This window comes from Copadichromis virginalis, unplaced genomic scaffold (genome assembly GCF_057382275.1).
Source record: "Copadichromis virginalis isolate Kocher_CV1m ecotype Utaka unplaced genomic scaffold, C_Virginalis_male_GT1.1 unmapped_scaffold_1, whole genome shotgun sequence".
Lineage (NCBI taxonomy): Eukaryota > Metazoa > Chordata > Actinopteri > Cichliformes > Cichlidae > Copadichromis > Copadichromis virginalis.
This window is the reverse complement of record NW_028188589.1, coordinates 9,183,417-9,202,359: the sequence shown is the minus strand read 5'-3', so window position 1 is coordinate 9,202,359 and position 18,943 is coordinate 9,183,417. Positions and strand designations below refer to the sequence as shown.

The following is an 18,943-nucleotide window of genomic DNA, read 5'->3' as shown; positions in this document are numbered from 1 at the left end:
ACACTACACAGTTAATCAGGGTCCCCTCTCTCTGAATCAGGAAAGGTGTGGACCGCGGGCCATACGTTGAGTATCACTGTTTGAAATGCAAACATTGTTCTGCTGCAGTCAATGGACTAAACCAGAGAAGAAGAAAACAGACTTTACCATGAAGATCCTCAGTGTGGATCAGTATAATATCAGCCTGATCTCTGCAGTTTAGTGTCAGCACAACTTTCACATCATATTCATCTCAGCACAACTAAAACATGCTGACTGACCTCAGAGTTTCAAGTCCACATCCTGGACTCTCCAGGAAACCACACAGATGCTTCACTCCTGGATCCTGCAGGTTGTTATTGTTACTCAGGTCCAGCTCTCTCAGATGGGAGGGGTTGGACTTCAGTGCTGCTGCCAGATTATTACAGCTGATCTCTGACAAACCACAGCCCCACAATCTGTATAAAGAATGAAAGATGTAAGTTTATTAGACAAAGTGCTTGAAATCATTCAGTGTTTCATCATCTGTTCAGAGCTGAAGAAGATTCAGAATGTAGAAGTTTAGAAAATGGAAACTCCAAACAGCTGAAGCCAACAGGAAGCAGCTTCAAACAAACACAACAAGAGAAAAAACTCTGATGTTTCACATTAAAGTCGTACATTTATCATAAAAACAGGACAAAGACTTGAAAAAGTCGTGTTTTTCCTTCCAGGAACCACATGGCTTCACTTTTAAAGGTGAAGTGTGAAAGAAATGGACATATTTGAAGTCCAACACCTTTTTCCAGTCACATTATTAAAGCAGAAAAACTACAAGCTCATTTTCATTCCAACAAGTCATCTTCTGACCCTTTATTATTATTGTTATTATTCAATATTTATGGAGGATGTTTTTAAATTGGGCTCAAATATGTGACAGACATTTCATCCCATGTCAGTTTGGCCTCATCCTGGGACGGATTATCCAGCACACACTCTGACCACAGGCCCAGGGGCCACGCAAAGCTGGGCTCCATCCAAGAGACAGGAAACAAACCAACACAATAATAAAAAGCACCATGTCATCTTCTTACATCTTCAAGACAAACATAGTAAAAACATGAGCATATTTGTTTCCTGATAAAATGATGTGACAGGTAGAACAGAGTAAAGTGGTGGTGTTACAGCCTTTCTCCCCTCTGCTGCCGAGGCTGTTAGTCTCTCCCAAACTCAGCTACAGGACTTCCAAATGAATGAAAGCAGCAGAAGTGGCTTTACAAATGAAACCACAGTGACAGACAGTAATTAAGAATCTCCTAAGCAATCCAAAGATAAGAAAAGTTCACCTGCCAATTCTATAAAGCTTGGTTGTTCATACAATAATATCATTTAATGATCAGCAGTGGGGATGTTTGGATCCTGACCTGAGAGTTTCCAGTGTACAATGTGGACTCTGCAGTGCAGCAGACAGAAGCTTCACTCCTGAATCCCGCAGGTCATTGTTACTCAGGTCCAGCTCTTTCAAACTAGAGGATTGGGAGTTGAGAACTGAGGACAGAGCACCACAGCTTCTCTCTGAGAGGTTACAGCCACTCAGTCTGGAAGAAAACAAACAAACAAATTAATTAAATCAGTCAAATGAAACATTTTTTTAACGCCAGCATGCAATACAATTATTGGTTAACTAAATAGCTTCATTAAAACACATCTCTTCTTCTATAGCAGCACTTACTCCTTGTAAGCTCCACCTGCTCCACCTTCTGAGTCAGTTGTTCACACCAAAGAAAACCACCATCATTTCATGCGGCTAACATACCGGCGCCAGCTGTGGTCTCAAGGCTGGAGCTGAACATAACAAATTTCACCCTGCTAACAGATGGTGTTTTGACTGTTCCTTCCCATCCTGAACCAAGAACCAAGATGGCGCCGCGTATGGATGCCCTGGTGCTTCAGTGCATTACTTTTGTTTTGTTTTTGTGCATTTCTTCTGTGTCTGGGCACTCCTCTGGATACTCTTACACCAGAGAAGAGCTCCTTAACTACAGGACTACAACTCCTGTGGATTTATTTCCAATATTTGTCGCATCTGCGGCAGATTTACTGCAGACTCTGACCAGGAAAGCGAGACGCCGAAAGAGAGGAAAGCGAGCCGGCGCACTCGTGCGGTTGAGGAGACGCGGGCTGAGAACTGCTCTTCCCGGGATCTTCCTTTCTAATGTACGCTCACTCGGGAATAAGATTGACGAACTGGCCCTGATGAGAAGCATGAACAGAGACTTTGCCTCCTCCTGTGTCTTATGTTTTACGGAGTCGTGGCTCAGTGAGAACATCCCAGACTGCGCGCTCAAGCTGGAGGGCTTCCATCTGCTGCGCGCGGACCGGCAGGCCTCTCTCTCTGGTAAGACCAAAGGTGGAGGGGTCTGCTTCTACATCAATAGTGGCTGGTGCACAGATGTGACAGTGATTGCTCAGCACTGCTCTTCCTCTCTGGAATATCTTTTTATTCACTGCAAACCGTTTTATTCTCCGCGGGAGTTTGCTTCATTCATCCTGGCCGCTGTTTACATCCCGCCAGACGCGGATGCGCAAGCAGCTCAGTGCGCTCTCGCGGAGCAGATTCTCCACATGGAGCGGACATACCCGGACTCTCTCATCATTGCTCTTGGGGACTTTAACAAAGCCAATCTGAGCCATGAGCTTCCGAAATATAAGCAGTATATTAAATGCCCGACCAGAGAGGAGAGGACATTAGACCACTGCGACAGCACGATCAGCGGGGCCTATCGCGCGGTGCCCCGCGCTTCACTCGGACTTTCTGACCACGTCATGATCCACCTAATCCCCGCGTACAGACAGAGGCTGAAGCTCTCCAAACCTGTCGTGAGGACTAAAAAACTGTGGAGCAACGAGGCTGTGGAGGAGCTTCGCACGTGTTTGGAGACCACAGACTAGGACACATTGAAGGCTGCTTCTAACAGCTTGGACGAGTTTACGGACACTGTCACCTCCTATATCCACTTCTGTGAGGACAGCATTGTGCCATCACGCACCAGGGTGAGTTATAACAATGACAAACCCTGGTTTACTCCTAAACTCAAAAAGCTGTGGCTGGAAAAGAGAAAGGCGTTCAGAAGCGGAGACAGGGACTGCTACAGAGAGGCCAAGTACAGGTTCACTAAAGAAGTGGACATTGCTAAACATCAGCACTCTGAGAAGATGCAGCAGCAGATCTCAGAGAATGACTCGGCCTCTGTGTGGAAAGGTTTTAGGAATATCACCAACTACAAGCCTAAAACCCCCCACTCCACTGACGACTTGCTCTTGGCCAACACCCTCAACGACTTTTACTGCCGTTTTGACGAGCCATCAGGCAGCCTTCACACCTCCAACGGCCCCAACAATAGAGACACTTTGGACACTCATTCCCCCACCTCTCCCCCCTCCATAGAGCCATCACCACCTTCAAACTGTTCACCTACAACACCCCCCTCCTCACCCCACACAAAAGAGGATTTCACACCACCTCCTCCCACCACAACTCTTCATATTCATGAAGCAGATGTGAGGAAGCAGTTTAAGAGTCTGAATGCTCGGAAAGCTCCCGGCCCAGACGGTGTGTCTCCTGCCACCCTCAGACACTGTGCAAACGAGCTGGCCCCAGTGTTTTCTGGCATTTTCAACTCCTCACTGCAGGCATGTCATGTGCCTGCCTGCTTCAAGTCCTCTACCATAATCCCTGTCCCCAAGAAACCTAGGATCACTGGACTAAATGACTACAGACCCACAGACCCGTGGCTCTGACATCTGTGGTCATGAAGTCATTTGAGCGCCTAGTTCTCTCCCATCTCAAGACCCTCACGGCCCCCCTCCTGGATCCCCTGCAGTTTGCATATAGAGCCAACAGGTCTGTAGACGACGCCATCAACATGGCCCTACACTTCATCCTGCAGCATCTGGACTCCCCAGGAACCTACGCCAGGATCCTGTTTGTGGACTTCAGCTCTGCCTTCAACACCATCCTTCCAGACCATCTCCGAGACAAGCTTTCCCAGATGAATGTGCCTGATCCCATCTGCCGGTGGATCACTGACTTCCTGACGGACAGGAAGCAGCATGTGAGGCTGGGAAAGAATGTCTCGGACTCCCGGACCATCAGCACCGGCTCCCCTCAGGGCTGTGTTCTTTCTCCTCTGCTCTTCTCCCTGTACACCAACTGCTGCACCTCCACCCACCAGTCTGTCAAGCTAATCAAGTTTGCAGATGACACCACCGTTATTGGGCTCATCTCGGACGGGGATGAGTCTGCCTACAGGAGGGAGGTTGAACGTCTGGTGTCCTGGTGCAGCCACAACAACCTGGTGCTGAATGCCCAGAAGACAGTGGAGATTATTGTGGACTTCAGGAAGCACACAGCCCCACTCCCCCCCATCATCCTGACTGACACCCCCATCACCTCTGTGGACTCATTCCGCTTCCTGGGTACCACCATCACCCATGACCTGAAGTGGGAGCCCACCATCACCTCCGTCATCAAGAAAGCCCAGCAGAGGATGTACTTCCTGAGGCAGCTGAAGAAATTCAACCTGCCAACACGGACGATGATGCAGTTCTACACTGCAATCATCGAGTCCATCCTCACCTCCTCCATCACCGTGTGGTACGCTGGAGCCACTGTCAGGGACAAACAGAGACTGCAGCGTGTTGTGCGCTCTGCTGAGAAGGTGACTGGCTGCAGACTCCCATCTCTGCAGGACCTGTACACCTCCAGGACATTGCGGCGTGCAGCTCGGATCTCAGCTGACCCTTCTCACCCTGGACACAGTCTGTTTGACCTGCTCCCCTCAGGCAGGAGGCTCCGGTCCATTCGCACCAGAACCTCTCGCCATAAGAACAGTTTCTTCCCCTCTGCTGTTGGACACATGAACAATAACCATATGACTGTCCCCGCCACTAACACATGATCCTACGCTGTGTCACTGCATCATTCCATGTTTGGCACTGATCACCACCTGCACTCATGTATATATCATGTATATATCTTTCTACGTAGCACTTTTAATTCTTATTCCTACTTTTATTTTTTCATGTCTATTTAAGTGCTATTTATGACACTATGTTTGCACTGAAGCACCGCAGCAATTTCCTAATGTTGTAAACCTGCTCAACATTTGGCAATAAACCCCTTTCTGATTCTGATTCTGATTCTGATTCCTAAGCATGCTTATCCCCTCCCGGTGCAGACGGTGGGTCGAGGGGACCAGCGCAAATGCTGCAGGCCCGGATGCGCTGTCTACACCGGCTGTCTCTCACCTTTTACCCATCCCTGTTACTTGTCATGTGTTTTTATGGCGTATTAAGAGTTTTCATGTGCTCTGCGCTAAGGTCATTTTTTTTGTCTGTTCTCAAACTGATCTCCCTGTTGGAGCTCAGTCTGTGAGGAGTTCTTTTTTCTCCTCATCTTTCCTGCTGTTGTGCATTTTCTGCTGTTCGGTTCCGGGTCGCTGCTCTAGCGGCCGACCGGCCAGCTACCTAGCCTGACCCGTCTCCCCAATGTGATGTTTGTGTATTGTATGTACGGTTGGAAAGCTCAGTATCCTAATTGCCCCTTGAAAATAAATACAGTGTTCTGAATCTGAATCTGAAAAGATTACAGAAGACGACTCTGTTCAGTAAATATTACGCTCATGCTGTCACGAAATACCAAAGGTAGGTAAAACTCTGGTTGTTGCAGCCATTCAGTATGACATGCTTTGTACTCTCCTGCTGCAGTTTGTGACACCTGGTTGATGAGTTGTGAAGGATGATGAAACAAACACTTCACTCAATGTTTGTCTTCTAAACTGGATGTAATTTGGGCAGCCGATAGTTTTTCTTAATCTATCCCAGCTGCAAATAGGAACACAACAAATAAATAACTTTACCCACTTGGATCCTTATCATTCAAGATTGTGAAAAGATTCTCTACTCAGAGAATACTGGAGATTTTAGATGAGAGAGATGTAAGATGATGAAGGGGAAGAGTTTTCAGAACTCGAGGCCTTTTGTCTTCACTGTACAGGACAAAGAAGACAGGGAGGGAGGGAGAAGTGAGGAGAATAACACACAGGAAATGGTGTTGGGCAGACTCAAACCAGGCCCTGGAGTCACGACTCTAACCTTCAGTACATGGGTGACCTGCTCAGCCAGGTAAGCTACAGCAGTCAGCAGTGTGTGAGTTAATTTGAAGACAATGATGACTATAAGTCAGGTAAAAAAAATACTATCATCAACCAACAAGGGGAAAACAGTGAGCTTGAATGACCAAGCTTTGACCAAGGGTGGCTCACTCCTCGGTCTTCTTGCCCAAGGAGTGAACCACCCTGCATGGCCATCAATGTGGTGCAACCAAGGCCATCATACAGTACAGGCCATCCAAGCTGATTTTAACTTTTCGTCCCAGACACCTTAGAAATCATCTAGATTAGGATATGTTGGCTGTTCTAGATCCAATCACAACAAACAGAGAGCTGCTGTGTGTCCAAGGTGAACAGGAAGAATATATACATGCATAAAGTCAATAAAGTCAGAAGGTTTGCTTTAGACTGTGCTGCAGTTTATCATCAAAGACAAACAGGCACCATGCTGCCAATAAATGGCATCAAGTCTGACTTTTTTTGTTCTTTTTTTTTTAAAATCAAGATTAAATTTTATAGCAACCACAGCAGAGATGACCAGGGAAGGTGTGCTTGAGGGGATATAGCTACAACAGCTGGTTTCAGACTGAAGATGAACTGAGGTGCTGCACCCAAGTCTGCAGGTTCAGGGAGGGACAAACATCTGCTGCAACCAGATTGGAGTGAGAGGAGAGAGCAGGCCAACAACAACAAAGAAACAACAAACACACTGTGGAAGACCGAAGCAGAGTTTAGTTTAAAGTGGAACTAAGGATGTTTCTCTGGCTGCCAGGATTCACTGAGTAATTCAAATGCTTTCTTTAATGCAGGACCCACCATGCATGTAAAAGCAAGTGTTTCACCAACATTTGTGACTAAAATAGACCTGCAGTAGAAATGTATCTAGGAGCATGCATGTGAATATAAAGTATCACAACATCAGGCACATGCAGCCTAAGTGTTTAAACAAAGACTGATAACATAACAGCAGCAGTGATGATCAGAGTTTATGGTGAATCCAGCGTCTCGAGTTCTGGAGGCATCAAAGAGGTCACAGTTGTATTGGAGAAATCCCAAAACTTTAGGATACAATTTCATACAGAGACAGAAAGCCTGGTGAAATAAATTACTGACACAGTTGGATGTTAAAAGTAAAGACATGAGTACAAATGTACTCACAGAGCTTTGTTGGAGGCTTTGACCACTGGCAGCAGCCTCAGAAGAGCCTCCTCTGAAGCAGAGTATTTCTTCAGGTCAAACACATCCAGATCTTCTTCTGATGACAGTAAGATGAAGACCAGAGCTGACCACTGAGCAGGAGACAGTTTATCTGTGGAGAGACGTCCTGATCTCAGGGACTGTTGGATCTCCTCCACTAGAGAACGATCATTCAGTTCATTCAGACAGTGGATCAGATTGATGCTTTTCTCTGCAGACAGATTCTCACTGAGCTTCTTCTTGATGTACTGAACTGTTTCCTGATTGGTCTGTGAGCCACTTCCTGTCTGTCTCAGCAGACCTTCTAGGAGACTCTGATTGGTCTGCAGTGAAAGACCCAGGAGGAAGCGGAGGAACAAGTCCAGGTGTCCATTTGGACTCTGTAAGGCCTTGTTCACAGCACTCTGGTGGAGAGATTTTAAATTATTTTTCTTTTTAAATAATTTAGACCATAATTTTGCTCGTTGTTGTTCCATCAGATTGAGCCCAGAGTTGATGAAGGTCAGATGGACATGAAGAGCAGCCAGAAACTCCTGAACACTCAGATGAACAAAGAAGAACACCTTCTTCTGGTACAGTTTTCTCTCCTCTTTAAAGATCTGTGTGAACACTCCTGAGTACACTGAGGCTGCTCTGATATCGATGCCACACTCTGTCAGGTCTGATTCATAGAAGATCAGGTTTCCTTTCTGCAGCTGATCAAAAGCCAGTTTTCCCAGAGACTCCATCATCTTCCTGCTCTCTGGACTCCAGTGTGGATCTGTCTCAGCTCCTCCATCATACTTGACCTTCTTCACTTTGGCCTGAACCACCAGGAAGTGGATGTACATCTCAGTCAGGGTGTTGGGCAGCTGTCCTCCCTCTCTGGTTTCCAGCACATCCTCCAGAACTGTAGCAGTGATCCAGCAGAAGACTGGGATGTGGCACATGATGTGGAGGCTTCGTGATGTCTTGATGTGGGAGATGATGCTGCTGGCCTGCTCCTCATCTCTGAATCTCTTCCTGAAGTACTCCTCCTTCTGTGGGTCAGTGAACCCTCTGACCTCTGTCACCATGCCAACACAGTCAGGAGGGATCTGATTGGCTGCTGCAGGTCGTGTGGTTATCCAGAGGCGAGCAGAGGGAAGCAGTTTCCCCCTGATGAGGTTTATCAGCAGCACATCCACTGAGGTGGACTTTCTAGGGTCAGTTAGGATTGTAGTTTTGTGGAAGTCCAGAGGAAGTCGACACTCATCCAGACCATCAAAGATGAACACAACCTGGAAGTCTTCAAAGCTGCAGATTCCTGCTTCTTTGGTTTCAGTAAAGAAGTGATGAACAAGTCCCACCAAGCTGAACTTTTCCTCTTTCAGCACATTCAGCTCTCTGAAAGTGAATGGAAATATGAACTGGATGTCCTGGTTGGCTTTGTCTTCAGCCCAGTCCAGGCTGTATTTCTGTGTTAAGACTGTTTTCCCAATGCCAGCCACTCCCTTTGTCAGCACTATTCTGATCAGGTATTGTCTTTTGGGTGTGTCTTTAAAGATGTCTTCTTGTCTGATGGTTGTTTCTGGTCTGTCTGGTTTCCTGGATGCTGTTTCAATCTGTCTAACCTCATGTTCCTCATTGACCTCTGCAGTCCCTCCCTCTGTGATGTAGAGCTCTGTGTAGATCTGATTCAGAAGGGTTGGGTTTCCTGCTTTAGCGATGCCCTCAAACACACACTGGAACTTCTTCTTTAAGAGAGACTTGAGTTTAGGCTGACACTTCTGAAGAGCATCTGAATCAAAAAAAGGAAAAAAAGAAGGAAAAATACAAATCTGGTCTGAAGGAGCTATGTGATGTACTTTGGCCTTTATTTAACCTATCAAGTTTTTAATATACTCATTCTACCAGAAATCAAAAAGGGGCTTCAGGAATTCCTAAATGTATTTCCTGAAAAAAGCCACGTTAAATGTTTTGAACCTCCACATCTGCATTGCTTTGCAGCTTTTTATATGTACCTGATGCCAACATGTGCAGGCTAAACAGGTTTCTGCTTTCTGTGCCTCTTCTCCAAACTTTGTAACCAAAAATAACAACATTGAAGTGTCATAATGTTCCCAACTGCTATGTTATTTAAAGAAGCATCTGAGAGAGATTCAGTAATTCACATTTAATTCTTCTCGTAATTTACAATGGCAAAAGATAATGTAAACCCTTTCTGGCCACAATTTGCTTTATTATATGTAAATGTGGCATTTTTTTCATTAAACATTTAAGTCAAATGACCGATGCTTAAAGAGTGTCCTCTTGTTAGAGAAACACTGTGACTTTTCTTTTTTAAGGCAATCAGTTTGCATGGTTTTTAAAAGTAAAGAACACTTGTGTTTAATTAAATACAGATCACATTAGATCTAAGTAGTTTCACACGTTTATGACGATCATCAAAATTCCTCCATGTAGTTTAGAAAATACATTTGCAGGCATGTAACAAATCCAAACATTCGTCGTAGAATGACGTTCTTGCCCTCTCCTTTTTCTTACAATGAATTCTGAGGTTTCACTTTCACATCTCAACAAACTGCAAGGTGACCATTTTTATTCATGGTATCTGATGCATGACCTCACCTTGTTGAGCAGATGGATCAGAGTTCAAACGCAGCTGAGAGAAAAGAGAAGGATCTTTGATCTGAAGATGCTTGATTGTTATCTTGCATGCTTTGTCTCCTTTTTTCCTCACTGTGTCGATCAAGCTGCGTGCCTTGTCTGCTCTGAGTGGGTTCCCCTCCAGTATCGATTCTTCCTCCAACTTATTTAAGATACCATCACTTACAAGGGCCTCAAGGAGCAGTTTAAGGATTTCTATTGTTACCCTCCAGACAAAGGCTGACCGTACCCTGGCAAGCTCCTCCTCTACAGGAAGAAGAAAGAGACATAAACATGCTTCTCAGTCGAAATCATGTGAAAAATACAGTGGAACCCCGACTTACGAATACCCCATTTAACAAAAAATTCAAGTTACGAAGGCAATGAACGGCAATATTTCTGCCCATGGTACGGCAAAATGCCGGTGTAACGAAATCCGCTGGCTCTGATTGGCTGAGCCTACAATGCCCACAAGGCCTTCCGAATCATGTGACAACCCCTTGGCTTCCGTACTCGTGCTTCGCTGTTCCACTTGAACGACATATTGTTGTTCTAGTTAGCAATTAGCCTATCGTTCAGCATCACCTCACTCAAAAGGTGCAATGGCTGTTTCGACTTAAGAAAATTTTCGACTTACGAAAGACCCTCGGGAACGGATTAATTTCGTAAGTCGGGGTTCCACTGTATTCTAACTTTGTTCAATTAACACTTCAACATCTCATCAACAAATACTAAATTTTAGGGTGTGTAGGGTTAAAATGATGCCAGCTTAAAATGAAACCGAAGAAAAAATCGAAACTGAAAAATAATGAAAAATATGAAAAACAAAATCTTGTCATTCATATCCTGCATTCCAGATTAAGTTTAAAATAAGAACGAGTGCAAGTACGAACGTGAGAATTATGTATATTGTAATAGGTATATTGTACCTAAATGATAGTATATTGTACAAACATGAAAAGTATATTGTTAGAACTATATCTAATATTGTTAGAACAATAGTATACTATAATAATAAACTTTTCACGTTATAATGTGACATAGCTCTATTTTTCTTTTGCCTGGGTGGCGGCTCTACGCTTCCGTACTACGCTTCTGTATCCAACACTTTTCAATGTGGCCTCACAAAATTATTATGACTACAACAACCATGAAAAGAGTTGGATGGACATTGCTACTCAATCACAGCTGCCTGGTCAATGTTTTTCATTAGTAATTTAGCAAAGTTGATGGTGTGTGTGTCTGTAAGACAGAGAGAGGGAGAGCAAGGGACAGATTTTGTATGATAAGCTTCATGTTATGAAGGCACAGTTTGAGCACTCGGGTCGCATCAGAGCATCAGGCCATATAGTGTGAGACCCTGCATCGTGACCTATGAACTTCTAACCTCTGCGATTTAATTGTACAGTTTGAGCAGGAGCTGAATAACGCGACTGAAAAAAAAAAATCGCACAGTGTTTGCCCAGCTTAATGCAGACTGTTTAAACTAAACAAGCTGCTGTTTCACATAATAAACCCTGTCAGCTGCAGTATTGTCTTCTGTTTTAACAGTTAAAGCAGTAGAGACGAGCTGTTTGCATGTGCGTGGAACTCTAGCGTCATTAACCATGCTAGCTGTTAGCTTATAGCTCACGCTAGCTAACCAGCAAGCAGTTAAAAGGACAGCTGAAGCTGCACAAAATACCCACAAACTTATCTCACTACAATGTAGCGCCGAAAATATGACTCGCAGCTCAAGCTCGACACAGCGTCTGTAACATAAGACTGACATCCAGCTAACCACAGCTAAAAGATATTTAGAGAAAACTTACAGTTTCCTCAGGTTACATGAACTGAGTTGTTTCACGCTGAAAAGTTGGTTTGTTTTGGCTCTCACTGAAGACATAGCTACTCTTTTGTGCTGCTTTTACCCAATGGTATCTTTTGCGAGTGTGGACGCGTCATCTGTTTGCTCCTTAAATGCTTTTCTTCTTTTATTGATTTTTATGCTGATTTTTTCCCTTTTTTCCGTATGAGCTTACCTGCGATAGCTTCTGGACACTTATAGATCATTAGGACTAAAGTGTTCTTAACAGAAACAGCAACATTTTTATAGTTACCTTATCCTCAGCGCTCCGTGTGTCTGTGGCCTAGACACAGCTGAAGCCTGATTACAGTGTCTGGGCACCGAACAGCCCCAATAGCCTGGAAAGGTGCTAACCGCTAGGCTAACTAGCAACAAGATGCCTTCCCTCTCCACAGATGACTACCACAGCCTCCTGCAGAAGATTGCAGTACTGGAGACAAAAATTCATCGCTTAGAAGTAAACGTGGAGGTAAATGGACTGTGTGGAAATGAAACAACCTTGCCTTTGATTCAAAACAATGGCGATGAGCAAGCTAGTACACAGCTAAGGAGCACAGATAACATGACCAAGAAAGTAGACTCTGTGCATTATTATAAATCCTCAAGTGATAATCCCCCCTTGGACTGTCTTGGTGCAAAACCAAGACATAAATCATGTCTCCTGGAAGGCGGAGGACATATCACGGGCAGAGCACAGCGAGCTGAAATCTCTGAAACCGACTGGCCTTCACTTCCTACGAGACAGAGAAGCTCTTCTACCCCTGTATACGAGAGGAAACAGGACTGGACAACAGTGAATAGGAAGGTTAACAACAAACCTCCAAAACAACTGAATGTGAAACTGCACAACAGATTTGCTCCACTATCAAAGGACCCTGGATCTATATCGGACAACCATCCATCTAAAAGCAGCGAAGTAAGGTCTGAAAATCTGTTGAAAAGTAAAAGACCACAGGGAAAGCTAAAGGCTAGGCCTGAAACTCTGATTGTGGGTGACTCTGCCATAAAGGATGTACAAATGATGTGCGGTAAGAACACTAAAGTCCTCTGCTTTCCTAAGGATATGGTCAACAACCTGAAGGAGAGAATTCTTAAAATTGCAGATGAATATCCAACTGTCCTGCATACAGGGTCAAACGATGTGTCCAAACAACAGTCGGAGGTTCTGAAACGGGACTTTACTGGATTATTAAATACTGTAAACTCTCTGAATGCAGCTGTATTCATCAGTGGACCTGTACCGCCGGTCAGAGGAGGAGACGAGAGATTCAGCAGGTTGTTTACACTGAATAAATGGCTTATATCAGCATGTACTGACCACTCGGTGCATTTTATCAACAACTTTAATATTTTTTGGGAACACAGGCATCTGTTTAAAGCAAATGGATTTAATTTTAACAAGTCAGGGGTGAAACTGTTCACCTCCAACTTGTTTTATTCCATACGTCATCCATCTGTGCTTGGTGCCAAGGCTGAGATAAACGAGGAGTTATCTCATAAAGAGGAACAAACAGAACTCCAAGAACAGACAAAGCCCAGCAGAAACCTTGAGGAGGAGCTCCATCTGCCCCCACCCGGGAAGAGCCTCAGAAAGGAGAGACATCTGAGGCAAGAAGAGGGGTCCCTATTTGCCTCCAACTCTCTCAACAACACCAACGACCAGGACCAGGGACCACGACCTTCCCCAGTCCCCCAAACCCCTGACAGGCCATCACCCTCCTCCCCCTCCCTTTCTCCCTCCTCCCCACACCTGAAATTCACTGAGGAGATGATGGAGCGGGTCAATGCTGGGCTCAGATCTACCCCCCGTCCCAATCCCTTTTTGTCCCCCATAAACCCCCCACCAGAGCGGCCAAAGGTTCGCCATCGAGCCCCACCCTCATCAGAGCAATCGAAGTCACATTGCCCAGCCTCGCCCCCCTTAGTTCCTCCTTACCACCTTCACGCTCTGTCTCCACAGTCTGATGTGTGATGTGTGAAGGGTCCGGGCTGCGAGGATTATGGCAGTGGTGACTTTTCCCAGGAGAAGCTGGGACCCTGTTTACTAGAAGGTTTTAAAATTTCTGTACTTTTAGGTGACAGGAGACATGTGGCCTGGTCAAAACCAGAGGCGGAGCCAGACATTTGAAACACCCGGGGCTTAGCCCTAAAGGGTAGTATGCATGTGGGATTTTTTTTTTTTTTTTTTTTGGGGGGGGGGGGGGGGGGGGGGGTAGAAATGACTGAAAGATTAATAGGCTCTGTTTTGACTTTTGTTCAAAAAAGAATGACTTCATATAGGGAAAAATATTTATCACATGTGCAAGACACCTTAAACTAGTTTTTTAATTAAGCAGCGAGGCAGAACAAGGTCAGGGCTGTATCAAGACACGAGGACTAAACCCCAATTCAACCAGACCCAGAACTGATCCGGAATTAAAACAGGACTACAACAGTTCAAAATCAGGACTACTGAGGACTTAACCAAGACAGAACCAGAATCAGAACTAGATGATAGTAGCACTAAAAATCATCATAGACCTGCACTACACTTATTTTTTTAATTCTACCAAAGTACAATATTTAGATTGAGAAAAGTTTCTATAATTATGTAGCCTTGTTGTGCAAACAAGCCTGCAAAACATAATAAATATAGAATTTGAAAAATAGCAAACCTAAAAAGAAACACTAGGTACTAGATACATGAGTACCTATGATACAGTTATACTTTTGGTAAACAACCATTTGACTAACATGTGTGTCTCACCTGCTCTTGTTCATCTCTGTTCTGTCCTCATTCTCCATCTCCCTCTCTCTCCCTCCCTCTCTGTTCCTCTCTCTCCCTCTTTGTTCCTCTCTCTCCCTCTCTGTTCCTCTCTCTCCCTCTTTGTGCTGACAATCATCAAATATACAGTTGAAACCAGATATTTATGTACTCTTCAGATCAAAACACAAACACTTTTTTAATTGTAAGATCAAATCAGACTAAATGTTTATTTTTTTAGATTGATAAATATAAAAACATATTTGTTAACTTTAAGAGTAAAGAGATAAACTGTCTGTATTTCTTAATTGCAAATGGCACCAAATTGTATTCAAACTGAGCCACACTTATGGAGCTCCACAGTTCTTTTCCTGGTGTTTTGGTTGACATCTCTTGATTTTCCCATGTCAAAGAAACAGGCTCTGTGTTTTGCCTTATATGCATCCACAGCTGTGCTACCAATTTACTCACATGGACTCTACTAACCTATCAGAAGCTTCTTCAGCTCAGAATGGAATCGTCTGGAGTTTTCTTATTATTTAACAATAAACTTAGTGTACATGTACTCCTAAATTTGATGAAAGTGATAAAAAATAGACTGCTCTGTCTCTCTTTATTCTGACATTTAACTAATTCAAAAGATATTTCAATATTTATCTAAAACAAAAGTTTAATCTAAATTGATGTTGTACAGTAAAAATGTTTTATGTTTTCTCCCTAAAGTGTATGTAAATATCTGGTTACAAATGTGAATATCCTGCTGTGTACTGAAATCCCTCTCGTTTTGCATAGAAATATACTGAACAACATACAAAGCATAATATATAAAATAACATTTACCTGAGTTTTTTCTTTGAAAGAAGCCTCTAATGTCCATTCTTATATTTCAGTACATAACTGAAACCGAATTAGTCGGGGAGGGTAAGAACTGAAAATATGAAATAAACACACGTAAGCTAAGACTCTCTAAAAAAAATAGCATTTGTTCGGATTTTCATTTCGCCATTTGTTGATTCACTTGAAGAGCAAGTAAAATAATATTGGTCAAGTGATCAGTTTCATATCAATCTTTCGTGATGCACCGTCATATTTACATTATTTGTACGGTATGAATGATTTGCTTTGGTACCTTGTCAAACTTAAGCTCTCCTTAGTATGGCTGGCTCGCGCACTCACGGGCAGCAGCTGCCTCGCCCCCTCGCTCAGTCGCTTAGTGCCTGAGCTTGGATCATACCAATATCAGGGGGGGATTCACGCACAGTCGTAAATTCCCACAGTGTGCACTATGTGCTTCGAATATTGTGTGTACTTTTTGTTTTATACAGTTGTCAGCCAGGCATCTAACTATGAAAAAATTACACTCCAAAATACCCCGGGCTTCTGACAAAACAACCCGGGCTTAAGCCCCGTAAGCCACCCCCCCGCTCCGCCCCTGGTCAAAACACAGAGAGGTGCACTCTAAAAGATCTTTAAACATAGTAAACATACCTTGTGTGCCACAGACTGCTCCCAAACACGAGGGGACAAGTAATGCCTCTAAAACACTTAAGTTGGCTTTATTAAACGTTAGATCTCTAGCTGGGAAAACATTTTTAATTAATGATTTAATCACTGAGCACAGCCTTGATTTTATGTTTTTAACTGAAACTTGGTTGGACCAAAGTAACAGTGGAGCTGTTCTCATCGAGACGACCCCTCCTAACTACAGTTTTATCAGTGAGGCCAGGGTGAGCAGGAGAGGAGGAGGGGTTGCTGTCTTATTTAATGAATCATTTCAATGTAAGCAGCTATCTCCTGGAAGTTTTCAGTCTTTTGAATATGTGGCTTTACAGCTGAAGGCCCCATCCAAAGTTGTGTTTCTTAATGTTTACAGGCCTCCCAAATACTGCACAGACTTTTTTAATGACCTCAGTGAACTGCTGTCTGTGATCTGTGTTGATTTCGACTGTGTAATTATTGTTGGGGATTTTAACATCCATGTGGACAACCCTCAGGACAAAGGGACTAAAGACCTGAGTAACACTCTGGGCAACTTTGGGCTGACTCAGCATGTAACAGAGGCCACACATAATAGAGGACACACTCTTGACCTACTGATCTCCAAAGGCCTGAGCATTTCAAAGGTTACTGTGTCTGATGTGGGCCTGTCTGATCATTACTGTGTTTTCTTTGAAAGTAAAATCTCAGCCCACACAAATATATCAACAACAGTGATAACAAAACGGTGTATAACTGAACACAGTAGTGCAATTTTTTACCAGGTCTTCCCATTAACACCTGACCTGTCCAGAGGGTCAGTCAATGAGCTCGTCAATAGCTTCAATGCTAACATGTTAAATGTAATGGACACTATTGCTCCCATTAAGGTGAAGGTTATCTCTGGAAGGAAAAAGTCTCCATGGAGAAACTCCACACTGGTGAAAAATGAAAAAAGAGAGTGTAGGAAAGCTGAGCGCAGATGGAGAAAAACAAACCTCCAGGTTCATTATGACATCTATAAAGAGAAACTTCACAATTATAATTTACAACTGAGGAGTGCAAGGAGGTCCTACTTCTCTGACATCATCACTAAAAACAGCCATAATGCTCGGGTCTTATTTTCTACAGTTGACAGGCTAACAAACCCTCCTGTGTCAGTGGCAGCTGAACTTCATTCGACCATGGCCTGCAATGACTTTGCCAAATTCTTCACAGAAAAAATCCAAAAAATTAGACAAGCAATTGGTACATCAACAGCAGATCCAGGATATGTACTGTGTCCACCAAAAAACTGTTTAAACACCATGAAACAGTTTCAACCTATTAACAGCAAAGACCTGGAGGACATCTTAGGTCAACTGAACAACTCCTCCTGCTGTTTAGATGTCCTGCCAACAAGTTTTTTCAAAAAGGTCTCAAAGACTTTAGAGTCAGACCTGTTACAGATCGTCAACTTTTCTTTATTATCAGGTGTGTTTCCAGAATCACTAAAAACTGCTGTAATCAAACCTATACTGAAAAAGGACAATCTTGACAAGACACAAATGAACAACTACAGGCCGATCTCAAATCTCCCGTTTTTAAGTAAGATCATTGAAAAAGCAGTTTCTCAACAGCTCAGTTACTTCTTAAAAAAGAATAACTGCTACGATGCCTTCCAGTCAGGTTTTAGACAGAACCACAGCACTGAAACCGCTCTGACCAAAGTGTTTAATGACATATGTCTGAATACAGACAGTGGAAAAATGTCAGTTTTAGTTTTACTGGATCTCAGTGCAGCATTTGATACAGTTGACCACAACATATTACTCAAACGACTGGAGAACTGGGCAGGTCTTTCAGGAACTGTACTAAACTGGTTCAAAACATACTTAGAAAACAGGAAATACTTTGTATCAATAGGTAACTTCACATCTGAGCAGACAAGTATCACATGTGGAGTTCCCCAAGGTTCCATCTTGGGACCCTTTCTGTTTAACATTTACATGCTCCCACTGGCACAGATTATAAAGAACAACAAAATAAACTGTCGTAGCTATGCAGATGACACACAAATATATATCACAATGTCACCAGGAGACCAAGGTCCCGTACAATTTTCTCCAGCTAAACAAAAACAAAACTGAAGTAATAGTCTTTGGCGCCAAAGAAAAACGATTACAGGTCACCAGAGAACTTCAATCTATACATCTAAAAACCACAAACCAGGCGAGAAATTTGGGTGTAGTGATGGATGCAGACCTAAACTTAGAAAAACACATTAAGACAATAACAAAGTCAGCTTACTATCACCTCAAGAATATTTCAAGGATAAAAGATCTGATGTCTCAACAGGACCTGGAAAAACTAGTCCATGCATTCATCTTTAGTAGGCTTGATTACTGTAACAGCATCTTTACAGGTCTACCTAAAAAAAATCAGTCAGACAACTACAGCTCATTCAGAACTCTGCTGCTCGAGTCCTCACTAAGACCAAAAAAGTGGACCACATCAGTCCAGCTCTGAGGTCTTTACACTGGCTGCCTGTCCATCAGAGGATAGACTTTAAAGTTCTGATGCTGGTCTATAAAGCTCTGAATGGTTTAGGACCAAAATACATCAGTGACCTCCTGACCCAGTATGAACCTTCCAGATCCCTCAGGTCATCTGGATCCGGTCTTTTATCAGTTCCCAGAGTCAGAACCAGACACGGAGAAGCTGCATTCAGCTTTTCTGCTCCTTATATCTGGAACAAACTCCCAGAAAGCCTCAGATCAGCTGAAACACTCAGTTTATTTAAATCCAGGTTGAAGACTCACCTGTTCTCAGCTGCATTTGAATAAAGCACCAAATCCACACTTTAAGCTTAAATTTCAAAACTTACATTTAACTACTGATTTTATCTACTGTTCTGATTTTATCTGTTTTGATTTTATATACTGTTTTGTTTGTTTGTTTGTT

General features: G+C 43.4%; 1 protein-coding gene across 2 annotated transcripts in view; it reads right to left on the bottom strand.

The window, feature by feature from the left end:
• Positions 1-18,943, bottom strand: part of LOC146679776 (protein NLRC3-like) — a 49,454-nt gene that overhangs the window by 19,943 nt on the left and 10,568 nt on the right. Inside the window, exons 3-6 of one of the 2 annotated variants that reach the window (XM_085450133.1) lie at positions 9,918-10,202; positions 7,290-9,087; positions 1,383-1,556; positions 261-437 (exon numbers count right to left, since the gene is read on the bottom strand). In XM_085450133.1, the coding sequence (XP_085306259.1) occupies positions 261-437; positions 1,383-1,556; positions 7,290-9,087; positions 9,918-10,202 (2,434 nt within the window). Of the gene's footprint in view, positions 1-260; positions 438-1,382; positions 1,557-7,224; positions 9,088-9,917; positions 10,203-18,943 lie in introns of those variants that run through there. The other variant, XM_085450132.1, reaches the window with a different exon arrangement.